At 42.9% G+C, this 23,512-nt stretch overlaps 1 protein-coding gene across 1 annotated transcript; it reads left to right on the forward strand.

Annotated features, from left to right (window-relative positions):
• The first annotated feature begins 1,785 nt into the window (after positions 1–1,785).
• RND3 (Rho family GTPase 3) lies at positions 1,786–22,007 on the forward strand. The gene is made up of 5 exons (XM_029225887.1): positions 1,786–2,346; positions 2,832–2,919; positions 15,175–15,284; positions 18,175–18,309; positions 19,966–22,007. Exons 1-5 carry the CDS (start codon positions 2,197–2,199, stop codon positions 20,215–20,217), a joined length of 735 nt encoding a protein of 244 aa, XP_029081720.1. The 5' UTR covers positions 1,786–2,196; the 3' UTR covers positions 20,218–22,007.
• The last annotated feature ends 1,505 nt before the right edge of the window (positions 22,008–23,512 follow it).

A 23,512-nucleotide genomic window follows, 5' to 3' on the forward strand; every position in this document is an offset into this window, starting at 1 on the left:
GTTAGGTATGCTACCTTTCTATAGAGCTTTTTACTGTTTGTAATATGTCAAAGTGCTTGGCACATCTTCAAGGGGTGATACGGGCACAGTGTCTCAATCACTAATTGGGATGCAGGACGCTTTTTGTGAGCACACTTTCTGCAGAGCAAACTTTGGCCAGTGCTGCTTTAGTAATCTGAGCAGGGCCAGCGATCCCCTTTTCTATGAGTCAGCCCTGTGTGTGTATGAACACAGCCCTACACACTGAGTCAGTCTTCCTTTGAGCGGCTCCAGTTTTCTCTACTCTGAAAGGAAGAGGAGACCATCCTTGGATCCCTGAGTCTTCATGGTCCTAGGGTTGATACTTACATGTATGCTTTTAACCACCTATCATTGTGCCTTTTCACTCCCCATACTGAACTTTCTGGTTTTTCACCTCATCTTCTTCTCATTTACAAACCTAGAAGTGTCCATGGGGGAACCGATACAGTTTTGTTTTTTTTTTTTTGGCCAATGTCCTTAATACAATTTAATAGGTGAAACCTCTGCAAAATTTGTCATTTGCAACAACATGGATGGACTTGGAGGACATTATGCTGAGTGAAATAAGTCAGAGAGAATGACAAATACTCTGTGATATCACTTATATGTGAAATCTAAAAAATAAAACAAACTAGTGAATATAACATAAGAAGCAGACCCACAGATATAGAGAACGAACTAATGGTCACCAGTGGGGAGAGGGTAGTGGTGAGGGGCAATACAGGGGTAGGGGATTAAGAGGTACAACCTATATGTATAAAATGAATAAGCTACAAGGATACATTGCACAGCACAGGGAATATAGCCAATATTTTACAGTAACTATAAATGGAGTATAATCTTTAAAAATTGATTTACTATATTGTACACCTGAAACATATGATACTGTAAATCAACTATACCTCAATAAAAATTTTAAAAATAGGTGAAACCTCCTGATCACTTGAAGCACAGGAAATGAAGATGAGAAAAGAAGGACTTTTTTATAGGGTAGAGAGAACAAACGTGTGGCCATTTTTAGTCCTCTCTGAGACTTTCAGGTGGGTGGGTAGGGGGTAGATGTGGAGGCGAGGTGGAGAGGGAGTGAAGGGTTGTACCTGCATTTTTCAGCTAAGCAAATTTCTATTTTCTGGGTCCAGCCTAGGGTGCTTTGATTTCAGAGAAAGGGAAGCTACAGATAAAGGAATTAAAGGGCAGGATCAGAATCCCTCCTACCCCCTCTTCTCACTGACAGGGGCAATGGCTGACCTTGTGTGTTTAGGTCCCTAGTGCAGTAGGATTGAGTTTCCAATGGCTTTGGTCACTCAGTTATGAGCATCTTCCACTTTTCTTTCTTCTCCCCTCCCACCTCCCCTTCCCTCTCCTCAAAACCTTTTCTCTCTCCTCCTGAGTCACTGGAACTCACTGGTTTCTGAAGCCACTCTTGCTGTGACCCAGGCAAGCCAGTCCCGGCATCGGAAGTACCCCGGCTTAGCTATTGTTCCATGGCCTATATACCTGATACAAAACACTTTCTAACAAAATGCAGCCACTTAACCCTTCCCCACCCTTCTGTGTTGGGCAGGAAATGTTTTTGCTTTCATAAATGTTCATTATGAGGCTTCCGTAGATCAGCGCCTATGAAAACGTTTTTTCAAGAAATTCTCATAAAAATCAATATGCACAGACAATTCAGTTTCCCACCTCCTCCTTGACTTGTACAGTCCCATCTTTCAGCAAAGCGTCATTGGGGTCTTCAAGTCGTCTCAGAGCCTTGGTCTGGAAATCGATCCCGCATGGTCACCCTAGAGGGCGCATTGTCTACGTGTTCTGCGAGGAGCCAGACGGCGCTCGCTCCCAGGCTCCATAAAAGGGGAGGAGGCGGATCAGTTTCCTTCTCTCATTGAGAAAGAGGATTGGAAGGCCGGGGGTATAAAGCCGCGCAGAGAGCGTGAAACAAAGCAGTCGGATCGGAATTGGACTTGGGAAGCGCCGTGTGGAGTCAGGCATAAAACTTGTCGGAGGAGAGGAATGAGCCTGCTCCTCTAGCTCTCCTCGTCTGCGCGGCGCTTCAGGGGTTCCCGCCAGCCTTGCGATTTATTTTTATATATCTGCTTTTTATAGAAAGAGAAATATATATATATTTTTTCCTCTTAAGTGAAAATTTCTGTTTCGAGAGAAAATAAGGCAAGATCAATGAAGGAGAGAAGAGCCAGCCAGAAATTATCCAGTAAATCTATCATGGATCCTAATCAGAACGTGAAATGCAAGATAGTAGTGGTGGGAGACAGTCAGTGTGGGAAAACCGCGCTGCTGCACGTCTTCGCCAAAGACTGCTTCCCAGAGGTGAGTGTGGCCCGCCGGGGCTGCGAGGAGGGGGGCGGCCCGGGGGACCCCCGCGTCGAGGTGGGTGTCCCCTGACTTTCCCCCCTTCACCCGTTTGTCTTTTTTTCGGCCGTCTTTCTCACCATTTACTACTTTCCTCCTGGTTAGACTGCCCGGAAAGGGAAAGTGGGCTGGAAACGTTGAGGGGTTGGGATGCGCCTGCACGTTCTGCTGCTAGCTTCTGAAACTTGTTCGGTCCTGTGTGCAGAATCTGGGGTTGGGAGATTTGGATCCTTGGGTCTTGGAGGATACGGGTGGGGCGAGAGGGAAGTTAGGGGTTTCGGAAGCGTCCGCGTGTTCAGCGTGAGATCAGGTGGGTGCGGGTTTTGGGGTTTCGTTTTTCAGTTGGAGAGTGGGGAGGCGATTATCAGAGGGTGTTCTGCGGGTGTCGTGCATTTTAAGATAACCTCTTTGCCCTCTTTTTTTCCCCTGTCCATCTTGTCCAGAATTACGTCCCTACGGTGTTTGAGAATTACACGGCCAGTTTTGAAATCGACACACAAAGAATAGAGTTGAGCCTGTGGGACACTTCGGGTAAGAGAGTCATCGGACCGCGTGGCGCTCGGGAGGGTTTCCAGCCGCTCAGGGGTGCTCAGCGGGTAGCGGGACTCCGCGCCTGGCACGCTCTCAGCACGGGCCAGCGCGCCACCAGCCCTCGCTCTGCGCCGCTCCTTTAACTTTGCTTCTTACGAGGGATTCCCTGCTGGGTGAAAATTGTGTCCCTTCTGAGTGGGGGCGGGGGAACGACATTGGGTCGGGGGGAAAGTTGTGGGAAGAGAAGGGCGTTCTTTGCCCGAGGGGTGACCCAGTGGTAGAAAATGCTTGTAGCCGGGTGGCCGCGGAGCTGTGCCCGAGTCGTCTCGGGGCGGCCGGGAAGGCCAAATGTTGGGGGCATGCGTGTGCCGCCTTGGAATCAACTGGCTCTCGGATGCGAGCGCGCCCCTCCACGATCTAACCTATTGCTTGGTGGGTAGGCGGGGAGCGCGGAGAGGGTGGTGGGAGGTGGGAGAAAATCCCCAAAGCAACGCAGTTACAGGCGGATTCCATGCTTGGGGAGAGAGTGAAGTGAGCGCAAGCAGCCGCGGCGCTCGTGACGCCTACTGCCTGGAATGCGCTGGCTGCGCGGGCAGCACCCGGCGGGCGGTCGCCGGGCCTCCTCTCCGAGCTGCAGGCCGGCAGCCCGCGCCGCCTCGGTGCCGAGCGGCAGATCCGAGCCTCCCCCGCCCCCGTGAACACTTGGTGTCCCCCGGCCCACGCCATTCCCTCCTGACCCATTGCATCACCCTCCTCCAGTCTACAAGGCGGGCCGTCCTATTCGCCTTTGACCTTCCCGTCCAGTTGAATTATTGGCATGGTGAATTATTTTCAAGGGTCTGGGGTTCAAGGCTGGGTTATCGCCTTCCCACGCGCCCACCCACCAACCTGGCGCGCGATGGTAGGGAGGGCCGGTTACAGCGCGGAGGGGAAGGCTTCCCCGCGCGGCCGTTAGGGGTTCGGGCTGGGCCAGGCGCGGTGGGGGCGGGAGCATCCCCGGGAACCTCCGGCTGGAAGCCAGGCACCCGCCGCCCCAGCCTGCGGTGCCTGGCGGCGGAGCGCCGTTCCCAGGAAGGGCGTAGCCTCTGGAGCAGGAGGACGAGCCAGTGGGAAGGCCGGGTGAAGGCCCCTGAGCTTAGGTCTGGGAGTTTAGCAGGGAGCTGGGCTGTCGCGGGTGAACCGAGCCAAATCCCGGGTGAAACTAGGGAGGAGAAGCACGCGAGTGCCAGCACGCAGGCTTTGCGTCGGGCGGGGAGGCCCGCGAGGTGAACCTGCGCTCAGTTGGGAGTGGCCTCGTGGAGGTGCTTCTGGGCTGTGCGAGCTTCCCACAGCCCTCGACTTTAACCTCTGGAGCCCCCGAGGGACGCAGGGGATTAGAGAGCACAAGGAAGAGACCTTGACTGACAGGGTCGCCGGAGGCAGTGCCGGCACAAAGGCAAGTGAGAAGTCTCGCTCGAGCACCTCTCACGGTTGGTGCCAGATGCTCCTAGGGCTGCCGTAAGATATGCAGATTTTGTTTCTCCCTGGAGAGTCAGGCTCTTCCTGGAGCCTCGCCAAGGGTAGCAGAACCGGGACCTCACCGTGTTTGTACTGAGGATTGCACACTTGAAACTATAGGGAAGGTGGTGATAGACGGAATTCTAGTGTTTTCTTATTTCAGTAGTTTCCATCATCAGATTTGTACACAGCCTAGTACTTAATGGGCTCAAATTCCCAGACATATCATGGTATTTGTTACGCCTAGTGGGCAGGACAGCTGGTATGGTACCAATAATTAACACCGATTCTCAGCCTCCTCCCCCAGCCTGTTTGGACCTAATGCGTGATAAGAATTATTTAGGTATGGGGTCTGTGAGTCTGATCCGGTCGTTGATACAAAGCTATGTTTAGATTTAGCTACTGGTTACCACAGACTTCTGTATGCAGATCCTCTACCTCCCTGAGCCTCATTTCATCATCTAAAAAAAAAAGGATACAGAACCACATAATGTGCAGGATCTCTCCCAGCTGTATACTTCTTGACTTTAGATCACCAGACAGGCAAGTCTTTTTGTTTCCAGGATGTTGGTTGGCTTCAGCTCTTAGTCCCAGTGGATCTGCCATCCCATCCTGCAGTTTTCACGACCTACAAAGCAAGCCAGGCTCTGAACAGAGCCACTGCTTTCTGGTGGATTTAAGAAGGAGACACATTTGGGCAGGGAGGGGGCATGGGTGGGCTTATAGGAATATTGGGTTGTGTGTCCCATCTCAAGCTTCAGCGGTCACAGAGTCACAGGACCACCAATGGAGATTTTAAATTAGGTGCCCAAAGAGTCAAATTGACTTTTTTTTTTTTTTTAAAGAAGAGAAAAGGCACATGTTTAACAAAGCCTAGAAAACAAAATGTGGGCAGTTTATAGTTGGAGGCTCTGCTTCACATGTACAGGTAAATATCACTTCGTATAATTTCAAGTATTTAATCCAAACTACAGTTTGTGGTCTCTTCACACATAGCATCATGCCTTGCACACAGTAGTCACCCAATAAAATCTGTTGAATGAACAAATGAATAATCATATGCGTCGCTTCCAAGGAGATGAGATTCCCTGATATTTATTACCACTGAATTACCTGTGCACAAAGAATGGCAACTTTATAAATATTGCCTTTCATCAGATTAAAGATAATCACCTGAAATGAAGCCTGTAGTGAAATAATCACTTCTATTTTTGTTTAATGAAACAAAACCTATGCATATTTAACTAAAATATAAAGGTTTGAAAAGACTGTGATTAAGAAAATACCACACAGCAAAATTATCCAGTAATGAAATCTTAGTTCAAATTTAGATTGAGTTTTATACATAATGGGAAAAAGGCATAAAGGAATTATTTAGAATCCCATTGTGTTGTTTGTGAGGTGAAATGTGAGTTAATTAAACACAGTCATGAAGCATTGCCTGGATTCTAGGAATAGACTGTTTCCACCAAAAATGTTTTATCATTCATGAGTGGAATACATCTAGCAAGAACTGTTGCAACAGCAACGAATCATTTCAAGTATCTTTAACCGTTTTTCATTTCATCTCAAGCTTTTCATGGCAAATTTCTGAACAGGATTATTTTTTGACAAACATTTGACATTTTCTTTGCCCACTAAGACATTTATTTAGTTTGGGTTGTGAAAATAATTGTGTATGCCTGATGCCTCTTGATACATTTATTTTTTCCAACTGCTATCAGTTTAACTCTGGAGAAAATATCCAAGCCAAGTGTCTAAAGTCCTAAATGTCAGATTTTTTTTTTCCCCTTCTAGAATTTTGTGCAAGTTAGAGGGAAAATGAGGCATGTAACTTCTCCTACATAGGGAGAGAGACGGCATAAACTTTGCCCTTTGAATGGCATTCACATCCTGGTTAGCCTCCTAGCAGACATTAGGAGATGGAAGCTGTTCTCATATCCGGTTTCTGTACTTGGACAGCTTCTCATAAGGGGTTCTCCTTTTCCCCCAGCAGCATACGATTATGCACAGGCAGAGCTCTGCCAGTTTGGGTGTAGGAAAGAACATCAAGTGGAATTAGGATTTGTGGGGCTTCGTTGCACCAAGAGAAAAGATAATTCATTCCCTACTTTCTGAGGCACAGTAATGTATAGTCTCATTTTCTCTCTCCCTCTTACCCTCGTCCTTTCTGCATCTACTATGTGCAGGGCTTCTCTCAGGCCTTAGAGATACAGAGTTAATTAAAATATGGTCCTACCCCTAAGATGCATACAGTCCAGGTAAGGCAGAGAGTGGGGGGAAGGAAGCTCTCCCCACTTAGTGAGGCTCACATGCAACCTATGATGAGCCAATTTTGTCAGATTCTTGAACCCAAGTGCCCTTTCCATCTGATTGCTGTGGATTTCCCTTGTTAGGCATCCCTAGTGCTGATAGATCTTCTAGATCCTCAGGCAGGAAACTTTTCCCGCCGCCCCCAAGGCACACACCAATTAAAGAAGCAGCCACAAATGGCACTTTGCCAGTCATTTTCTTATGGCTGCTTAAAGTTATTCCAGCCCCCCTAAAAGGAAACACAATTTGAAAAGATACATGCACCCCAATGTTCATTGCAGCACTGTTTACCATAGCCAGGACATGAAAACAAGCTAAGAGTCCATCGACAGAGGAATGGATAAAGAAGATGTACATGTATACAATGGAATATTACTCAGCCATAAAAAATGAAATAATGCCATTTGCAGCAACATGGATGGACCTAGAGATTGTCATACTGAGTGAAGTCAGACAGAGATAGACAAATATATGATATCACGTATGTGTGGAATCTAAAAAAATGGTACAAATGAACTTATTTACAAAACAAATAGAATCACAGATGCAGAAAACAAACTTATGGTTACATGGGGGAAAGTGGGATGGGGAGGGATAAATTGGGAGATTGGGATTGACATATACACACTACTATATATAAAATAGATAATCAACAAGGACATACTGTATAGCACAGGGAACTCTACTCAATACTCTGTAATGGCCTATATATATGGGAAAAGAATCTAAAAGAGTGGGTATATGTATATATGCAACTGGTTCACTTTGCTGTACACCTGAAGCTAACACAACATTATAAATCAACTACACTCCAATAAAAATTAAAAAAAAAAAAAAGGAAACAAAACCCTCTTATAAATAACGGCACTGTGACTCCTCTAAAAGGGAGAATTTTTGACTATCTCTAAAAGGTAGTCTTTGGATACAGGTCTATGATTTCTTGATTTTAATGAGAAATATTTCCTATTCCCTTTCATTGATAATAAGATGAGCATTTTGATTAAAAGTTGCAGAAATGCTCCTGTTGATTTTTCAAATTCACTCAGTGAGTTTCTACAAAACAATGGGTAATGGTTTCAACATTTTGAAGTGATAAGTGAGACCAAAGTAGTCTTGTGCTTCAGAATCTGCCAGATTTGCCAAGCATAGAGGCAATTTGTAGCATGAAGCCAGTGTCTACTAATAATAGAAACTTTGTCACTTAAGGATCACCATATCTTTTCCTAAGTGATTTGATTGCAGTGTAATTTCAGCACATGTGATTTAGGGAGTAATAATCATTCATTTCAGCTTTTAACCAGGGCAAGTTAGTGCACATTTTATTTAAGGCATATTATGAGTTTTAAAATACTCAATTCAGCTGCTAATATTCGCCCACAATAACTATGCTGTTGCCTCATAAACATTCTTTTGAATCCTGTCCTGATACAAGGTTCTTTTAGGCCACGAGTGCTAAAGTTAGCACTTCCTGTACTAGCTTTTAGCAGTATTAACAGAGGATGTAGTATTCTTAGAGAAGAGAGGAAAATCTTAATTACTCATGGCCGGACTTTGAGGACAAACTCCTCTATAGCCATAAGTCTGCCTATCAATATATTGTTATATTTATAGATCATACATCAGGTTTGAAGAATAGTCTCAGTGACAAGCACTCTTGAAATAACGTTTCAGCAATGTGGAGGTTAGTAAATAATTAATCCAGAAAAGCAGCATCAAAAGGATCACTGGTCCCTTTTTTGTGATTTAAGATGTAAATTAACACATCAAGGCAAGACTTATAGAAATGATTGAAACCAGTAAACATTTTTTTTAGGGCATTTGGTGTGCATGAACTCTGCTAAAGGCTGTGGGAGTAGGGACAAGCCTGGCTAGGACAGTGCCTGCCCTCAAGGTACTCACTGTCTAGTACTTGTTTATAGGAGGCTGGGCCTGGAGGTTCTAAAGCTGGATTCACTTAGCAAGAAGATCCAAAAAACTGTTGAAGGCTGCAGGGCTAGCCCAAGCTCCCTGACTTGTGGCTCATCAAAGCCCGCCACAATTTCTTCCTCATCTCTCGAAGTTGACTCAGTTCTTAAGAACTCTTTAACATCCCTCCCACTTGGAAACATGCTTACGTTGAATGACTATCAGGGAGAACAAGATTCTGAAAATTGAGGAATTTTAACCTTGTTAGAGAAAGGGGGAGTGCAAGAATTTATGAAGAAGCCAAAGAAGGATGGGTGCTTGTGTTGTGAACATCAAGGGCAAAATTGCACAAAACCAGTTAGATCATAGGTAGTAATGAGCTCTAGGAGCTTAGAGTTCCAAAGCCAAGTTCAACTCTTGAGTTTTCTCCCTGAAACTCTGTAAGAGATGTGGGTTAAAGGCAAAACAGCCCTGAGTTTGGATTGTGATTTCTAGTAAGAAGTACATAAAACTGCATTTGGAGAATTGTCCACTGTGCAGTGATTTCTGTGGAAACTATAGATCAAAAAAAGGAGGAAGATATAAATTCCCTTTCTAAGTTTATATCTGTGTCTAGATCTCTGTCTCTCTAATTTAAACCCCATTTAGTGTCAGGTTTTTTCCAATCTGGTTTCTTGCTAAGTTTCACATTTTCAGTGAGGCATCCAGATTGATCATTCTGATGCCACCTGAAATAACCAGATGTTTTCTCATTAATCCAGCTCTTTTGCGTTAGATGTGACACCAAGGACCAAGTAGTTCCTCCAGCTAGCTCATGGTTTCTGGTGGTCCATGCCAAACGAACTACTTGTGTCTCAACCATTTTCTGACGCCCTTTAAATGTCTCCTCAGTTACTATATATTGCCAACTTTACTCAGAGACCCCCTTGACATAACAGAAATTTCACTGGCATGAACGTAAGCTGCCTCAGAACTCCAACCAGGTGTTGTGCACATTAGCTTTGAAACATGAGCCTGATGACATAGTATGTGGCAGGGCAGATTCACTCATGGGTTATTCCTGAAAGATAATATAATTTTTTTAGAAGTATACCTATCTACTCGTATCCCTAAAGTTCTGTGACTTACTATAGTTCCACTTTAAGTAAAATGTTTTGATTCTTATATTTTTAAAGTATCTCAGTAAGATTGGGAGTTTAACCCTAAACCTTTATTTAAAGCTCAAAAATAGTCTTATTTCTACCTCTTTGACTTTCTATACAACTACGTATCTGCATTGTTCCCGGAAATTGAAAATATTGATTCTTTTCTCAGTAGCAACAGAGAAATGCCCCCAAATTTTCATAAAATCTGTTTATAATTTCTGTTAAGCTGAACCTATAGAAGAAACAAATAAAATATCCTTCCTGGCAATACTTGTTGCATATTTGAGGGCCTGGTGCCTGTAGTGCAGACTGCTTGGAAAAAGAGTTCAACAGTCTTATACTGAGCCAGACCCAAAGTTCTGCCTGGACTTGATTCACATTCCTGAGATGATTGCTGATTTGGAGCTTTCACTCTGAGTGGAGATGGCATGACGAAACGGAATCTTGTAATAACTGGGCAGACCATCCACATGGTAACTGCTGTTGGGTACAGGTGTTCCCTTGGTGATCACTAAAAATACCAAAAGTTAATATATTTTCTCTCCCCAAAATATGCAGTATCCCTGATTTTATTGTTCTAGGTAGGAATTTCTTATGGGAGAAAGAGAAGTTGTTCAATTTAAGGTTCAAGTAAAAGAAGTTGTATTTATGAAATAGTCAACTAGAGTTTTCAGTTCTCAAGCTCCTATAAAGCCTCCTGGTGTTTGAACTCGTTTTGCAAAAGGTTCCCTAAAGCCTCCCTTTTGGGCATGAATCTTCTTACATTTAATTATGTACATATATGGTGTGTTCTCTGTCTTTGTGAAGAGATGACTTAAGCAGACAGGTATGTGTCTGCAGAAGTAGTTTCTGGGTGAGGCACTTTGTGACCATTCTTGGGCTGGAAAGACGGCTCTCACCCAGAATTAATGATCTTGAAGACAAAGATGGGTAGACCTGAACAGTTTCAGAAGCCTTTTGGAACTTTGCTGATGTTTGCCAAACTCGAAGGACTCAGAGAACCTCACATGGCACTATTCCAGTCCCCACCCAAGCAAAGCTTGTTCTCTGTGGGGTTTGGGAGCACACTTTTTGCATATGTGGTGTCATCGTTTCTTTACAGTGTGGAATTTCTTGAAATTTTCCTTTGGATGATCTGATGGTTAAATAGAAAGGACCTTGGAATAGTGCTGGGTGCTTAAAGTTACACAAAGTATAAGAGAAATGCTGCATCTGAGAACTATCATGTGCAAGAAAGCCTATTCCACGTGGTGAGTTTTATTTGACAAGCAAAGCTCAGTACCTAGACTAACTGACTTTAGATCTAGTACTTTCTTGGGTACTAGAGCACATACTACATGTATGTCAGTACCTACTATATACTGCAGTTAAAGTTCTGTTCTTTTCTACATAATACACAATTATTCAGTGTTCTTTCTTGCCTTGTGTTTAGTTCTATAGTTACCTCGGAAGCTTGTCACGTGCATCTTTAAAAAAAAAATCTGTAGAAGTTAATATTTTACTGTTTGACTTAACAGAATGCTGTAAGGCTTTTCTGGAGGGATGGAGGAGTGAGGGGCAGGTATTGTTCCTGTCTCATCGACTTGCTTTCTGCTTCTTCCTTTGGTGTCACTTCTCCCTCCCTGTATTGCTTCTCACTTCATAGGGGCATTCCTGGAATTCCTCTTTATTTTTTCTTGGGTGACGAGTTAGCCCCCGCATGCCTGTGATCACACCATGCACCCTCAAGCTTTGCTTTTCTTCCTTGCTTTGTGCGGTAGCTTGGGCCTTATAGGCGAGAATTCCAAGCGCTTAAATGCAGAGTAAACACTTGCAAGTTACACTGGATTCACCCTCCCCCCCACACCCGGGTCCCACACCCTCCCACACCCTGCCCGAAGGTCGTGCTTAGCCGGTGGATTGTTAGATTCTTCCTGGTAGGACAGTTCTTTCTTTTATCATTCTCTATCAGTTTTCTTTTTTTACTCTGAAAAAATACAGACCATGGATTTTTCTATTCAAAGTTTTAACCATGCCCTATCAAAAAATATAATGGGGCTTCCCTGGTGGTGCAGTGGTTGGGAGTCTGCCTGCCGATGCAGGGGACACGGGTTCGTGCCCCGGTCGGGGAAGATCCCACATGCCACGGAGATCCCACATGCCGTGGAGCGGCTGGGCCCGTGAGCCATGGCCACTCAGCTTGCGCGTCCGGAGCCTGTGCTCCACAATGGGAGAGGCCACAACAGTGATAGGCCCACGTACCGCAGGAAAAAAAAAAAAAAAAGAATAAGTGGTCTTGTTAAGTTTAATGACAAATTACTCTTGTGGTTAGTGGTTGGGCAAATTATGCTTATAACTAATAAATGTGGAGATCAGTTTTATTACTACCTTTGGACACTCTTGTGGATCTAAAAGCGCTGTTCGTTAGCAAAAGTAATAGGACAGATCAAAGTGTCACTCCTAATTAGATCTTGTTAAAGCTCTTAAAAATTACTTATGTATCTCAACAAGGAAGGTGACATATTTCTCATGAACCTTAATATATATATATATATATTTAATATGTATTTTCATTCAAAACATTAAACCAAATAAAAACAAAAGCAGAATCAAACCTCCATAAGAATTTGGTTTCATTTGCAAACTCCACTTCATTTTAAAGTCAGGCCAGTACCTACATTTTGAAGATATTTGGGTACACCCACTAAGTACAGAAGGCAGTTCCCTTGATTCTAGGAAGCAGGAGTCTCCAGCAGCGACAGAGGGCTGAAGAAGATAAAGCCACATCCCCTTTGTGGCCATAAAATGGGAGGGGGAGAGAAGCCCAGTACACAAAGGGAGGGGTATTCTCTGCAGCCACGTGGTGGCTTGGAAGTTAAAACCATTCCTCTGGATTTTCCCAGTAGTTCAAATTTTGATTATTCTATTTTAGCACCCTTGTAATTCTCCAACTGTCTTTCCTTAATTTTGTGTCTGGGAAAGATGGTTTTCACTGTTATGTAGAGTAGTCTTAGATCAGAGATTAGCAGTGTGTACTTACTTTCATCTTAGTCAAAGATTATGTCCTGAAGGAATAAGGCACCTGGAGAAGCCTGTCCTCCAAAGTTCAGGTCTGCTGGAGACTGGAAAATATCCACAGCGAGATAGTTTTCTTCCCAATGGGAGTGATTTCCAAGAAGGGAGATCTCTGAAGCCTAGCTAGGTTTCTGACATCCTGAATTGTTGGAACACTGTGACTTTCTAGATTTGGGGTCAGGTCATCTCCTGCTAACTTGGAAGAGCGGAGGAAATCCTCGTGTATGTGTCTGGTATTTGGATTTCCACTCTATGATCTGGAATTTTCTGATTCCATGTTTAGAAAAAGAGATTCCGCAATAATTACAGCAGAAGCTGTGTCCAGGTTAGACTTTGGACACGGAAACAGAAGCTGCAATTCAGGAAGTCTGAACTTCACAGAACAAATATGGAAATGCCAGTGTATCCATGTATAGTGATAAGCCGTCTCATTTCTGATCCTCTCAAAAATGTTGAAGTTAATGAACTATTTGTGAATTTTTCTTGTAACCTCAGATTTTTTTTTTTTTGAGTGGCTGAGAAGGCAGCAGCCACAGCGTGTCATTTTCAGCAAACAGCCTTTCAGAAAGAAGCTTTCAGAAACAGCCTATTCTTACAGGCCTTACTATTTTAAATGGCTTTTTTTTTTTTTTTTTTAACTTTAAACCCTTTAAGCTTTTGGAAAGTATCTTTTTGTTGTCAGTCTCTACTCCATCAGGGTCCTGATTCCAGATGTGGGCAGGGAGCTGCTGTAGCTCAGGACAGATTCTGGCTTAGTTGTTCTATATTTGTTCACACTTTTCTTCCTGATTCCTAGAACATTTCCCTTGCTTCTTGCTTGAAGTTGTCACTTTCCATCCCTAAAGCAGCTGGTGAAAAAGCCACAGCATTCCTGGGGTTGCTTAGTGAATGCTAGGAGCCCACAATATCCTGTGAAAAGTGGATGACGCACCCTAACTACGGACAGTAACTTTGAGATCTCAAGAGCAGCCTCCTGAAAAATTTTGTTTTGATAGAAATGTAAAAGATTATTTGAAAAGCTTCTTTAGTTCTTTCTCTTTCCCTGACTTTGACTTTTGAGGTTTTGATTTATCAGGGGACAACATGTCATGTTTTTCTGCTAGAAATGGAAGGTGATGTCAAAATGAAATTGGGTTTCAAAAAGTCTGGTGGCTTAGATTTTTTTTCTCTATTCTGGAGTCAAATTATATATATACATATATATATATATATATATATATATATACACATTCCTAGGAAAATGATTTCATGTTGTGCTTGTGAAATGTCAGTATACTGAAAATGATTTTTCAAAAAATAAATAGCATGGCCGGCTGTTATTTGATTTTATAGGCACACCATTTTATAATAACTGGCCTCATGCAATTGCCCATCCTTTGGGATTTTTAAAAGAATGGAAGAAATTTCCTAAACGACCAGAGGGGGTTCTGTGGTTAAATTAATCGGCTGGTAACTTGAACCTTTAGGGAACCCTGGATTTAACTCAGGCTCAGATCCTTGGATCATGCCTTGATGTCACTCCCAGAGATGGAAAAGTGTAAAAAGGTGACAGGATCCAGTATGGCATTTATTACATTCTTTGGTTGTAACAGGAAGAGAGTCTATACAGGGTTTGGGGATAAGTTTAAGTACGCAAGCTCAAAGGTCATGGCTTATACAAACTTGTAACTTGGAGATAAGGTGGTGCTGATGAGGTTCACGATGGTTCTCTTTGTGTGGCTGAACCCACCCTTTTCCTCCCTCCCCCATTCTCCATTGTACTAACAGAGTGATCTTGAATATCGGGCTCTTTCCCAAGAAGTAGCTCCTGTGACTGTGCTTGCTACCACTCAGCTTTCGATAGCAACAGCACAGCCATAGCCATAGTTAAGACTTCTTGATCCGTTACTAAGTGACAGGCACTGCCCAGGTTTATTGAATCCCAGGTAGGTACTGTTGTCATCTTCCTTTCATGCATGAAGAATCGGAGGCACAAAGACCTGAAGCCGCCTGCCCCCGTCTTGCAGTGGTGGAGGTGGATTTGCACTCCAGACCATCTGGTTCCAGATGCTTCTGCCCTCCACCTAGGTGCCTTTGGGCTCTACTCTTTGAACTGTGCAGATTTCAACTTAAGATCCTGGCTCCTCCCCTCGAATTTAAGTCAGATACAAGTGAGGTTTCCTTTTCTTCTAGTAGAAATGAATATAGTACTACTCGGCTTTTGTTTGCTTTCTTTTCCAAGAATTAGAGGAGATGGGAGCCATGTGACCATCCAAGGATTCAATTCAAAAGGGCAGAGTTCATGCATGACAGGCAAAGGGGATATCCATCTGAAAACTTGTGTTTCTTTGTTTCTTCTCAGGTTCTCCTTACTATGACAACGTCCGGCCCCTCTCTTACCCAGATTCAGATGCTGTGCTGATTTGCTTTGACATCAGTAGACCAGAGACGCTGGACAGTGTCCTGAAAAAGGCAAGTGCTGGGGAGGGATGACGCAGATCAGTACTGGCCCAGATATGAAGTAGAAACATGTGGTTGGCTGGGAGCTCAAACACTGCAGTTAATTCCCTGCTGTATGTCTTGTAATTAAAACACTGAAAAGGACACTCGCACATTATAACAGGGTTTCCACTCCTCTGTGTCCCAAGTTTTGATGATGAACCTGCTCAACATTTTATTTCATTTTAAGAAACAAAATACCCTTTTAAGAGCCTCTGTGTTTATCCTTTGGGTGGCAGTGGGGCAGCTAAAAATACTGATACTCCATTACTGCTAAGTGTGTCTTCCTTCTTTCCGTCCTTCATTCACCCTGTAGCTTGTGCTTTACTTTACAGGTTTACTCTTGACCTCAATTCAGGGATTGAAATGAATGCAGTAATAGCTGTTTTAGTAAAGAAGCTGTATTTCAGTAGTGATGTTATTTATTAGAAACGGAAATAGAATAAATAGGGGAGGAGTAGGGGTGTGTTTACAGACATTAGACCAGGTAATGTCAGATACTAGTAAACACAGTCGTGTACACGTGTCACAGATGATATCACATAGCTAGTTTCTGGAGGCAAAGGTAGTGTGAGGTTCTGTAGGTGGGGAAGGAATCTGAGGAAGGTCTGGATGGAACCCAGGGGGGGTCAGGAGGAAGGCACCCTATGGCAAGTGGGTCACAGGTCCTGGGGAGGCTGGGCCGGGGGCGGGGAGCATTCCTTGGGCTCCGCCAACCTAGGACTAAGCCTCTGGGTAGGTAGAGAAAGGCATATGCCCATCCAAGGACCAGCGTGTATTAGCCTCTAGCTGACTTCTCAGTCCTGGCCTGAGTGCTGTGGGGTTTCGGAATCAGACCTTCCCTAGAGCCCCCTTCTTCTCCACGCACTCAGGCTTAGTCAGAGGATGTGCTTAAGAGCAAGGCAGTGTCCTCGTGTTTTTTGTGTTTTTATTAGTTTATTTTTCCCTATCATGTTTGACTGCTGGCCTTGTGTGTCATTATGAAATTAGGATTTGAAGGTTAATCATCCCCGCTACCCCGTCTCTTTACTAAACATGACAAATATAGTTAGTTCAATGAAATATGAATTTCTTAAAAGATTAAAGGCTCTTTTTAGCTTTCAATTTTGAGTAATGTTTGTATCTAGCACAAATAATGCGACTGTCAGATTCTGGCAGGAATACACCTTTCCTGCCTTCGGTGCTTGTGAATAATTGCTAGACCCTGGGGCAGGCCAGAGCCGTCACACAGCTGAGGAACAACGTAGCAACTTGTCTCTTGCTTGTCTGTAGATAAAAGAGACTGCTTATGTACTGGAGTTCTTACCTGATGTAGTATCGGGTTATGCATAATTTATGATGAAAAGCCTTGCTCCTGTTTTATTTTGCTTTTGTCTGCTAAGACCAAATGTGTAGTGACTTTGGCCTTAGAGATATTAATGAGTGTGTTTTACATTTGTGTGAAGTTTAAGGCTCATGATAATCCCTGCTATGGTTTGTCTTGATTAATTGAATCCTTTAAGTCCTTGAATATCAAAGAGGTTACGGTGACTTAGAGCTGGAGAGATCTTATTCTTTTTTTCAATTCACCTTCTAGTTCTTACTCCAGTGTCATCTAGCACATGATAGATGCCTCTAAATAGTGCTGGAAGGAAGGAGGGGAGGGAGGGCGGGAGGGAGGAGTTGGTGGATAAATTAGGCTCTTATGGAAAGTCTGTATTATTCCCTTCAATCCATGGGTGTGCTTTGGACTAGAGTTCATTGCCCACAGTTCTAGATCTGGAGATGTCTCCTCTAGAGGTCTTTTAAATTACTCCTGCAGGATGTCACTTTTATCTAGTATTATAGACATGACTTAATCACCCCCACTCTCTTGTGAATTCCTTTCCAGAAGACTCAGCTACATCTTAATCATCTCTGTAACCACCACAGTATTTCGTAGAGCACTGAGTACGTATTTGTGAATGTGGGCAGGGAGAGGCAGGCGCAGGTTCCCGATCTCAGCCCCGGAGCTGAGCTCTCCTGTCAACACTCTGAACTCCTGACTCTCACCCTGATGGCCATCTCAAGCTTGAGGAAGTGAAACCACAAAAAGTCATCCATTTGCCCTTTAAGAGGACAGTTGGAATTCCCTGCCAGGCATTTCTGGAGGTTCTAAGAGTTCTTGTTGTCACATGAAACAACTAGCCAAAGTAGACTAAATTAATAACTTACGTCATTTAAGACTAACTCAAGGACATATGAGCCATGGGACCAGATGCCTCCCTGATAACCTGAGATGGGCCTTTGCAAATGTCATGGTCTCTGTTGATTCAGCCACACCGATGGAAGGTCCTTAAAGGCAGGACATTCTGTTCTGTTAACTCTATCTCCAGTCTCTGGAATCTCAGTAGAGATTTCAGCACATGGTGGCTGCTCAGTCTCTCTAGGTGGGATCAGTGAATGTACATCTGTGCTTGTGTTGGCTCTGCCTTATTCCCAGTCTCCCATGCTGGGAAGTACCAGCTCAACATATCCGAGGATGTAGTCACTTGTTAGAATATATAATTATTCTTAAGGCACTTTTATCTTTCAGAGATACCACAATAATTAAGAAATTGCCTTAGTTACTTTTTCACAACACCCAACAGGTCTCTTGCAGTAGGGACAGTTAATGAGTCACAGAGAAGAAGAATATGGTTCCCTAATGGATCCACTTTAAAAAGCAGCAACATTTAATGTCTAGGTAGAAGATAAATGCAAGTTTGCTTCTGCATCTGAAGTGACAATTTCTTTTAAATGTCCTTTTGGAGTCCCATTTCCAATGCCTGCCGGTGGAGACCTTGTTTTCCACTTTATGGATGCCAGCACTTTGTTAATTTTTCATCTTCTTTCCCCCCCATAGTGGAAAGGTGAAATCCAGGAGTTTTGTCCCAACACCAAGATGCTCTTGGTCGGCTGCAAATCTGATCTTCGGACAGATGTCAGTACATTAGTAGAGCTCTCAAACCACAGGCAGACCCCAGTGTCCTATGACCAGGTACGTATGTAGTCAGTGGGCACACATAGATTTTAGAATGTCAGAAATGGAACATCATTCATAGGAAATAAAATAAAAAGTAGCTGCTTTTCTAAAGGCTCAACCAGGGGTCAAGGCCAGGCGCTAGCCCCTTTTTTTCCTAAGATGCAGAATGAGCACCATGTGTCCAGGCCGTGACCATCTGTAAACACAGATGAGAAGGGCTGGCGTTTCTGTGCCTCTGCCTTCACAGCAACTATCCCAGCCCCTTCCTGGCAGCCCATTGCTCAGATTAATGTAACAACTGCTAAGTGAGCACCAAAGTGATCTGGGAAAAGGTTTGGCTGAAATTGTGGTGATACTTTGATTCTGGACTCTCTCAAAGAGCTTTCCAGTACTTATTTAGCAGTTGACTGTGTAAGGATTCGTGTGTGTGTGTGTGTGTGTGTGTGTGTGTGTATACATAAGACGTGTTTGGAAAAAAAAATCCTTTAAAATGTGAAATGCTCTGTCATTCGGTAAGGGACTCACATGATATTTGATTACTTGAGTGCAGAAACAGTGGCTCATAGTCAACACTCTGTATTTCTGCAACTCTCACTGGGTTTAAAGTGAAATAGATTTTAAGAGAGAATGTGGTCAAAATCAGTAATACTCTTAAAGTATTACTCTTAAAGTTAATCTTATTTTACACTCAAAAACACAATACAATACAATACTTTAAAAAGGCCATTGTCAGTAAAATAGAGCACTCCAGAAAACTGTCTTTTAGAGCTTCATCATTTCTGCACGCATTTCCCTCAAGCATTTAGAAAGGAGGAGAATTGGTTTCAGAAGTTCATTCTCTTAAAACTTACAACCAGATTCTAAAGAGAGTTCATGTTGAAACAGCTAGAATTTTATTTAGTATTCATCGTTTGACCATTCATACTGTGGTCTTCTTTGTCCTTCATTCCAATTAACAAAAATCTGGCTAGGTAAATAAGTCATTTTGATGCACACATGCTTATTATTGTGTCCACTGGTTGTCTGGTCCGCATTTAGAAATTACATATTTTGTGTCTCCTAAGTAAGTTGTAGATGCTAGAAAGTATTATTCCTTTCCTCAATTTATTTTGTCCCTAAGACATAATCATATACGTTTCAAAATTGATTCTAGATTCTCTTACCCCTGTTTTTTGTACAACTTGTCTATTAGTCTTGAGTGCCATTTACGCTCAAGAAAAGAGAAATTGAGTGCCCCATGAGGTGCTGGAACAGGCTCAAGGGGCCAGATCACCCTGCCAGAGCATTTAAATTCATGGTCTTCAGCTTTTTTACTCTCTTCCAATAGTAAGATTCTCTGGGTAATTCTTAGAATCACCCATACTAACTATTTGATCGTGGCCCTTGTTTATTGATGACCCAATGACATTAGATCAGCCTTTAGCACCTCTGGGAAGTCAAGCAGTGTCTACTGAGTGATGATAATTGGACATCTTAGGATTGGGTCTTGGCTGCAAATATTTATGAAATAATAAATAAGGCAGTGCAAATGTAAAAAATTGTTTTTCGTCAATACTTAGAAAATTCAGTTAACATTAGAAACATTTTGCTATGCATTATTTCGTGGTGTTGGAAGACACACTTCCCCAAAGGCTTATTGCTGATCACAGGCCCTTTCTTCTTGCTTCTCAGGGGGCGAATATGGCCAAACAGATCGGAGCAGCTACTTACATCGAATGCTCGGCTTTACAGTCAGAAAATAGTGTCAGAGACATTTTTCACGTGGCCACCTTGGCATGTGTAAACAAGACAAATAAAAACGTTAAGCGGAACAAATCGCAGAGGGCGACAAAGCGGATTTCACACATGCCCAGCAGACCAGAACTCTCCACGGTGGCTACGGACTTACGAAAGGACAAAGCCAAGAGTTGCACTGTGATGTGAATCTCTGGTTATCTTTAGTGAGGACAAGGAAACCTAGTGTGGAAAACACCACCAACAAAAAAAAAAAAAGGTGAAGTCTGAGCAAAGTGCATAGCCAAAGTCACGTATTCTGGAGGCTTAGGAGGCATTTGGAAGGATGCTCATCTTTTTGGAATCCTGTCCTTAGGTTCGGCATGTAGAACAAGCGGTGAGAAGTGAGTTCATTGAAGAGTTTTGAAGCGTGACTTGAAAAATATGCCAAAAAAGAGAGATTCAGATGGGCTAGAGGGTGAGGAGGAATGCGAGGACCTCCAAGAAGAAAAACCACGCTCTGAATGGTGCTTGCGTTTTTGTTTTCTTTGTTACAATCTATTCATGGATCTCTACTTTGATTTAATTTTTAAGTGTTTTAATCTCCTTTACAAAAAGTATATATTAATACACCGTCCTCATTGGGGAACTGGCACTGTGACCTTAGCATTTAGTTTTCTAGAGGATGTGATCTAATTTCCTCCTAGCTCATCATTAAAATGGAAATTGTATCAGGACCCATGGGATATCCAGAGGAAAAGTTGGTGAGGCTTTGAAATCTTGCCATCCTGAAGATAGCTGAGCGAGATGGTTCTCAAGAAAGGCTTTTGCAGTCTTGCAAGATATGCAGACCAGCACTACCAAGATCGAATAGGTCAGCTAGAAAAAAAGTGTCAATTTTTATTCAGTCTGATGGTTCTGTTCATCCTTGTGATTGTCATTAAAAAGTGGTAAATTGCTCAATGTGATATTTTTGTGTGCTGTTTAGAAAAGAGGGTGTGTGGTTTGTTGTGTTTTTTTTTGCCATCGTTGATAAAAATGCAAAGTCAAATAAAAGGTGTCTTGGTTTGACGTCATGGAATGGTCCAAGGGGGAAAAAAATGTAGGTACTATTTTCATCTGAAGAGATAACGAATGAAGGATAGTAGCAGAAAGCACAGTTTGTGAGTTAAGCCGTCCGGAATTAAGATACCAAAAGTACAAAGCAAAAAACCTCTTTTGGGGTGAAGCTCCGAAGTTGGCAATATCTGATGATCAGTTTGTTTATTTCACTTTCTTTCAATGAACATGATACAGAAGGACCCTCTGATCCAAGCTTTCGAGAATCCTTAGAGGAAAATTATGTGATGTCAGTCCTGACACCATCCTAGGGCATTTCTAGAGAGTGATTGCTAAACCTCACTTAACCAGATTCCACCAAGGCCCGTGTTTGATACTTTATCACTATCGTCGCATAAAAGAGTCAGCATTTAAAATAGTTTACAGATATTTTTTGACCAGTTACTTTTAGAGCTTCTTTCAGAGAAGAAACCAGATCTGACCTTTTTATTGTTGGCGCTTGTTGAAAACGAGCTTTCTTTCCAGTGATAAAGCTTCATTTTTGAAGTGTTGAAGCTGTGCTCCCATTCAATTGTGGCAGGAAGGAGATTAAGGTAATTACAGCATTCAGTCTGTGTCTTATGAGCACTTTGTTCTGTCTCTGCAAGAAAATGCCATTCCAGTCATTTCCCACGAAATACAGACATTTTACCAACATGCTATGCTTTGATTGATGCAGCATTATGCTTTGGGCAGTATTACGAAATAGCTGGCAAGTGCTTTCTGTATTTAAATATTGTAAAAAGAAAATAAGTTATAACTGTTATAAAGCAGAACTTTCATTGCAGTTTTTTAAATGTTGAAGTCACTTTGTATGTTTGTTTGGTCAATGTTTCTGCAGTATTTATTAAAACATACTTTTTTTTTCTTCAAATAAAAAAGTAACCATGTCTTTGTCTAAACATGATCTGCCTTTTATTACCTACTTCCTGATATAACTGTTTAGTTTTCTTTAATAGAGGTGATTGCAAGATCTGACCTAACATTTCCTGGGTGAGTAGGCCTTGGAAGTTTTTGATTTCTGGCAGAAGTCAGAGTTTGTTAGGGGAAGATAAATCTGTGTATATAAAAGGTTTTCATGATGGGGGCTTCCCTGGTGGCGCAGTGGTTGAGAGTCTGCCTGCCGATGCAGGGAACGCGGGTTCGTGCCCCGGTCCAGGAAGATCCCATATGCCGTGGAGCAGCTAGGCCTGTGAGCCATGGCCGCTGAGCCCGCGCGTCCGGAGCCTGTGCTCCGCAACGGGAGAGGCCACAACAGTGAGAGGCCCGCGTACCGCAAAAAAAAAAAAAAAAAAAAAATGGTTTTCATGATGATTTCAGGTCCCAAGAAGGACATGGAGTGTAATTAGACTAAGTGATTTGACCATAAGCAGAAAAGAGCCACGACACTGCCTAGGATTAATTCGTAGGAAATGTGGAACTTTCCTTCAACACTTTAGTAATAAACCAGTATGATGCAGTCTCAGGTCACAGGTTTAATTCTGAGGATGGGCCTAGTTTGCTACCCTGCCCGCTGGAGCCCCAAGCCACACTTCCTAAACCAGCGTCCACCTTGCAACGCGTGCTGTTGTTCGCAGAAACCTATTGGATAGGTGACCCAGGACCCGGCTATTGCAACGATTAAGGGAAAGCACCAAAAAAAGGAAAGCAAAAATGATCTTGTTTATTGTAGCAGCATCTCTAAATAACACAGGACAATACAATACAGGCTTCCCCAGTGACCTGAAGCTATAAAGTCAGCATGGAATAGCTTAGGGTCAAGAGAGGCCTGGGTGCCCATAAACCCAGTCTTTAGCTAAGACTCTTACACGCAAGTTTTACAGAAATGTCCAAAGATACTCCACATGGAGTATCTCACAGCTACTCAGAAAATCTCAGCTACTTCTACACAGCTAAGTCCCTTCATATAAAAACTGCATCCTTGCTTTTTTGAAAATGGCTTTCAAAGTCTGAGGTACAGTGACTTGCTTGGGAATAATTCTCAGAAACACAAAGCAGAGGGATCTAGCACAAGTGAATGAGTTACAGAGCACTGACATTACGGATAGTCTTATAAAAAATTTTAAAAAGCACAGAATTACCGAAAATATTTGTAACTTATTCTTGTCGGCATGTAGTAAAGGAAATAAAAGTACTTCCTTAATCTTTGGTGTTGAGTAACTTCTTAGGCATAATATCTAAATCAGGCTTGCAAGGAACTCGTTTCTCAACAATGACCGACACAGGAGAAAAAAACCAACAGCTGAGTTTCTGCTGACCTTGGCAGTGTTTTATAGGTTGTACAGTAATGTTTCCCTCTGGTGAATTGTTCTTTTCCAGCAGCTTTAATTTGTTAAACCAAAAAGAAAAAAGTTGGTCTTCAGAACTAGGCATGTATGACTTCCTTTTCTCCTCTGACTTTTTGCTT

Source organism: Monodon monoceros, unplaced genomic scaffold, assembly GCF_005190385.1.
Source record: "Monodon monoceros isolate NGI ecotype Baffin Bay Population unplaced genomic scaffold, NGI_Narwhal_1 Super_Scaffold_16, whole genome shotgun sequence".
Classification (NCBI taxonomy): Eukaryota; Metazoa; Chordata; class Mammalia; order Artiodactyla; family Monodontidae; genus Monodon; species Monodon monoceros.